General features: G+C 38.2%; 2 protein-coding genes across 2 annotated transcripts; both read left to right on the top strand.

Annotated features, from left to right (window-relative positions):
• The first annotated feature begins 770 nt into the window (after positions 1-770).
• Positions 771-1,322, top strand: LOC129579991 (uncharacterized). Its single transcript, XM_055470183.1, has one exon. It carries the CDS (start codon positions 771-773, stop codon positions 1,320-1,322), a length of 552 nt encoding a protein of 183 aa, XP_055326158.1.
• A 1,068-nt stretch (positions 1,323-2,390) lies between these two features.
• On the top strand, positions 2,391-5,921 carry LOC129579992 (uncharacterized). Its single transcript, XM_055470184.1, has one exon. It carries the CDS (start codon positions 2,391-2,393, stop codon positions 5,919-5,921), a length of 3,531 nt encoding a protein of 1,176 aa, XP_055326159.1.
• Positions 5,922-5,945: the final 24 nt, after the last annotated feature.

Here is a 5,945-nt window from a genome sequence, read left to right as displayed (position 1 = left end):
ACTTCAAAATTGAAGTGAAAAACGATAATCGGCCGAATAAAGAAATTGAAAGGCATATCGTTGATCAATTTGAAGGAACAACAGCCAAAGAATCAACTCGAATCGTGCCATTACTCAACAAAAACGCTCCAAAGGGTGTTCACCTCGCCATTGCAATAGATAAGTCTACTCATTTGTCAAAAAACGCACTCAAGAGAATCACTCGTAACTTAGCTAATGAATACTTGTAAAAATCGCTTCAATTTTTGTTGCACATTTTAATCTACCATCGTACACTCAATACCCTAATCATTTAAATTTCAACAGTTCAGTTTAACATCGCATTCAAATTACATTCCACACAGAAAATCACTCGCATAAATTCTTTCAGTCAAAACGCACATCTTAAGTAAAACCGTTAACTCATTCATGTATACTTGCACTTAAACATACATCCCATACCAAGCACTGAAAAAAGTCTAGAAAATAGCATTACCATAGCATTAGTCTTCAATAATTTTACATTCTCTTTAATTTTTATACATTTTTTCATTACTTTTAATAAAAAATACTTCAATTTCCAATTAATAAATAAATCCACAAAAGAAACAGTCGTACACCGAATAAAAACAATCAATTCCTTTTCATTTAACCTTAAGAAATCATTCATACAAAGCGTGCTGCACAATACAATTTACACAAAAACAAATACATTCATAAACACTTCGTCAAGCAACTCGAATAAATAAAACAATTTTGTAACAAAACTCATTCTTGAAAATCAATTTACAATGGCTAAAGGTAAAGAATACGACAAATTACTAAAAAAACGCGCTAACGCAGTCAAAGCATTACAGTATCATGAGAAAAAAGTGAAAGACATGTCAAAAGACGCATCGAATGCCGAAGCGTTCAATCGAATGTCTGAAATTGAACATAGTTATGAGCGTTTTAAACTGATAATATCGGAAATGGAAGAATGCGATGAATTTGATTTCAATGATTTAGATCCTCCGACTGAAGATATTAGGGAAATTTTCATCACAACAATGGCAGTTTTGAGAATCCATACTCAAGGTGCCGACGGGTCCTCTGTTTTAAATTCAACCACGAATACTCGATCAGAAAAAAAGGTGAAACTACCGGATATTGTAATACCCACTTTCGACGGAAACTATAAAGAATGGACAACGTTTTATGATTCTTTTCATTCATTGATCGATCAAGATACCGAATTATGCGATGTAGATAAAATGCATTATTTAAAAGGTTTATTAAAGGGTACAGCATTTAAAACAATCAGTAAATTACCAATCACAGAAGCGAACTATAAAATTGCTTGAAAATTATTACGCGAACGTTTTCACAATAAAAGAGTCATAGTAAATACATGTTTAGACACAATTTTTAGTCAAGACAAAATCGAAAATTTATATGCTTCATCGGTGCGTACTTTAATTGATACAACCAAAGAGTCGCTTCAGTGCATCGAACAATTGGATGTTCCTGTAGAAGAGTGGGATGCAATTATCGTTTTTATCATCCAAACAAAAATGCACGTTGCGTTACAAACCGATTGGGAGAAGCAAGTAGGAGCCAGTTCACGAATCCCAAAATTTTCTGAGTTGATTGCATTTTTAGAAACTCAATTTCGTGTGTTGTATACCGCAGAAAACAATTTCAATTTGAAATCATTTAATTCAACGGCAAAACATCAACCCGCTGTGAACATGAACGCAATCTCATCAAACGCCACTTCACCTAACACAAAACCACAAAAGCAAAATCAATGCGTTTTGTGCCACGAGCCTCATTATGTATTCTTCTGTCCAACATTTGAAGGATGGTCAGTGGAAGAAAGAAAGAAATTTGTCAACGAAAATCATCTGTGCCCGATTTGTTTTCATAAACACGAAGAAGCGTGCCGATCGAAATACCGTTGCAGAGTGTGTAACGGAGCTCACAACACGAAACTACACGAGAATTCATCATCAACAATAAGAAGCGGAGTAAATTCAGTGCACACTTCATCGAGTGATTACGTGGGTATGTACGAAAATAAATTGTTAGCAACCGCCATCGTAAAAGTTGAAGGCAAAAACGGAATCAAATATTTGTTTAGAGCGTTCATTGACAACGGATCACAAGGTGCAATAATCTCAGAGCGCACAGCTCAACTTTTATCTTTACCTCGTTTTCTCCAAAGTATGGAAATGACCGGAGTCAATAACGTTCCCCTCGGAACCGCGAAAAATTGTATGAAATTCGAAATTGAATCAAACACAGATAGTTCATTTAAATTAAAAATAAATGCATCAATTATGCGCTCGATTATTGCTGCTCGAAAATACATTCCGCCAGTCACGAACTGGAAACATTTAGACGGGCTTACTCTCGCCGACCCTGACTTCATGAACGCCGCTCAAATCGATATGTTACTCGGTGTTGATATTTACGGTTTAATAATTCAAGACGGTTTGAGAAAAGGATTACCAACGGAACCAGTCGCTCAAAATTCATCTCTCGGCTGGCTCGTGTTTGGTGCAATGTCTGATAAAGAAAATTGTAGCGTTCGCATAAACTCGATTTCACTATCTAATCAATTACAACGTTTCTGGGAAAATGAAACAATATCATCTAAACCAATTTTATCCGAAGAACACGACCAATGCATGAATCATTTCAACAAACATTTCAAGCGTTTAGATAGCGGTAAAATAATGGTGTCATTGCCATTTGCGACTGATCCAACCGATTCAAACTTCTTGGGTAATTCACGATTTAAAGCATTACAACGATTGTATCAAATGGAGAAAAAATTTAAAAGAGATCCCGAATTTCACCGCCGTTACAACGAAGATATTCAAGGTTATTTAGATTTAGGTCACATGTCTCTTTGTAATGATTCAAATGATGGATATTATCTTCCACACCACGGTGTGACACGCGAAAGTAGCACGACAACAAAGCAGCGGACAGTTTATGATGGATCCGCAAAAACTTCAAACGGTTACTCGCTTAACGATCGACTTTTGAATGGGCCAACCATTCAGCCCGATTTATTTGATATTTTCATTCGCTGGCGTTTGAACAAAATAGCGATTGTGAGTGATATTGAAAAAATGTACCGTCAAATTCTTGTGGCCCCCGAGGACCGAAAATACCAGAAAATACTCTGGCGATTTTCGGAAAAAGACCCTATTCGTGCATATCACATAAATGTTGTCACTTTTGGCCTCAAACCATCCCCTTTCTTAGCTATAAAATCCACGTTTGCACTCGCCGATGCTGAAAAAGAAAATTTCCCTTTAGCAGCAAATAAAATAAAAACTGATATGTACGTTGATGATTGCTCAAGTGGTAGCGACTCTCGTGAAACGGCCATTCAACTGGTACATGAATTAACTGAATGGGGTAAGAAAGGCGATTTACTTTTTCGAAAATGGGCATCAAATGACGAATCAGTCTTATCGAATGTTCCGATCAAACACCGAGCAATCGATTCAACGCTTCAACTCAACAAACACGAAGCAATAAAAACTCTTGGCATGAAATGGTCTCCAAAACTTGATCAGTTGCAATTTACGATTGATTTATCGAGTTTCTTTAAAGGAGAACGAATAACTAAACGCAAACTTCTTTCTGACGCTTCTAAATTGTTCGATCCTTGTGGTCTCCTCAGTCCTATCATAATAAAACCAAAACTCATGATGCAGCAAGTCTGGAAATCAGGCATTGAATGGGATAAACCAGTCAATAAAGATATTCAACGTGACTGGAATGAATACAAAACTGAATTGCCTCTTATTGAAAAAATCAAACTCACTCGTTGGTGTCATACAACATTCGAATCATGCACTTCACTTCACGGGTTTTGCGATAGCTCTGAACAAGCCTACGTTGCGTCAATCTACATCGTTCAAACAATTGACAATCGTTCGAATTCAACATTGCTTTGCTCAAAAACACGCGTCGCACCACTTGAACCAATGTCAATTCCTCGATTGGAACTATGCGGTGCTGTTTTACTCGCAACTCTCATGAATAAAGTCGCGATTAATTTGAACATTTCAAAGGAAAATATTTATCTTTGGACGGATTCTTCTGTGGTTTGGACATGGTTACAAGCTCATCCGTCTCATTGGAAGCAATATGTAGCACATCGCGTGCAAGAAATTCAAAATCTTTATCCTTCCAATCATTGGCGACACGTTCGAACACATGAAAATCCCGCTGACATTGCCACACGCGGTGTATTAGCTAGTCAATTAATCAATAATTTTCTATGGTTTCATGGACCATCATGGCTAACGCAAAGCGAAAAGCATTGGCCAAAAATCTCATTAGCTCTCCCTTCTGGAATTGATTTAGAAAAAAGCAATAAAATAAATATCACATTGACTCAAGTAAAGCCAATCGAATCGGATTTTCTACTACGATTTTCAAACTTGATACACTTACTTCGCGTCACTGCACGCATACTACGACGAGCTCCACGTTACAGAAAGGAAAAATCGTCCGAATACGTAACACCCGCCGAACTTGACCGCGCAAAATTGGTTTGGATTAAATACATTCAATCGCTGTATTTCTCCAAAGACATCGCCAACATACAAACAAACAACACCATCGATGATAAAAGTCAACTACGATCACTCAACCCCAAACTCAACGCAAATGGGATTTTAATCGTTGATGGCCGACTAAGGTACGCACAATTACCCGAAAGGCAACGATTTCCAATGATTCTACCATCGAAAAGTCATTTCACGAAATTAATCATCGATTGGGCTCATTTAACAACTCTACATGGCACAATTCATCTGACGTTGGCTCGAACTCGTCAAGAGTTTTGGATTTTAAACGCGCGAAACAATGTTAAATCGTTTATTCATCAATGCATTGAATGTTATCGTCAGCGCCCTGCTCCAATGACTCAATTAATGGCACCTCTGCCAACGATAAAAACGACCCCAGCTCGAGCATTCATTCACTGTGGTTTGGATTTCGCCGGCCCAATCGAAATTAAAAGCGGTGATCGACGAAATTCACCTACCGTCAAGGGATACATATGCGTGTTTGTGTGTATGGTTTCAAAGGCTTGTCATTTGGAAGTGGTCAGCGATTTAAGCACTCAAAAATTTATTCTCGCCATGCGACGATTGATTGGTCGACGTGGCATTTGCAAAGATGTTTATTGTGATCGCGGAACGAATTTCCAAGGCGCCAGCAACGAATTGCCTCAACTTTTTTTGCAAGCATCGTCTTCTGTAACAAACGAAATTGCGCACTTATTTGCATCCGACGGAATTACTTTTCATTTCAATCCACCAAGTGCTCCGAATTGGGGCGGCCAGTGGGAATCCTATGTAAAACTCACTAAACACCATCTTCGTCGTATGACAACAGCGAAAAAACTCACGTATGAGGAAATGAGCACTTTGTTAGTACAAATCGAAGCGTGTATTAACTCGCGACCATTGTGCAGCATCACAAGCGATCCAAATGATCTTGATCCGTTAACTCCCGCTCATTTGTTAATCGGTCAGCCACTTAATGCGATTCCTGAACCAAGTTTATTGTCTCTAAAAGATCAAACCCTCGATCGTTTCCAAACCATCCAAAAATCACTACAAATATTTTGGAAGCGATTTTTCACTGAGTATTTACACACGTTGCACCCCCGGAAGAAATGGGAGCAGCAACAAAAAGAGCTCCGAATAAACGATTTAGTGATTATCGTAGACGATAATACACCACCTGCAAAATGGCTCATGGCAAGAGTCATCGCTATGCACCCAAGCAAAGATGGTCTACATCGCGTCGCAACATTGAAAACTAAAAACGGAGAATGTACTCGTCCGATTGTGAAGTTGTGCAAATTGCCGTTACACGCCTCATCATCTGCCCCCCCGGAGGATGTTCCAAATGAACATAAATGAATTTCATTTAGTTTAAATTCCTTT

This window comes from Sitodiplosis mosellana, unplaced genomic scaffold (assembly GCF_009176505.1).
Source record: "Sitodiplosis mosellana isolate CC-2019 unplaced genomic scaffold, AAFC_SMos_1.0 Smas_scaffold_6865, whole genome shotgun sequence".
Taxonomy (NCBI): Eukaryota; Metazoa; Arthropoda; class Insecta; order Diptera; family Cecidomyiidae; genus Sitodiplosis; species Sitodiplosis mosellana.
The sequence above is the reverse complement of the archived record's forward strand: the minus strand, read 5'-3'. Positions and strand labels throughout refer to the sequence as shown.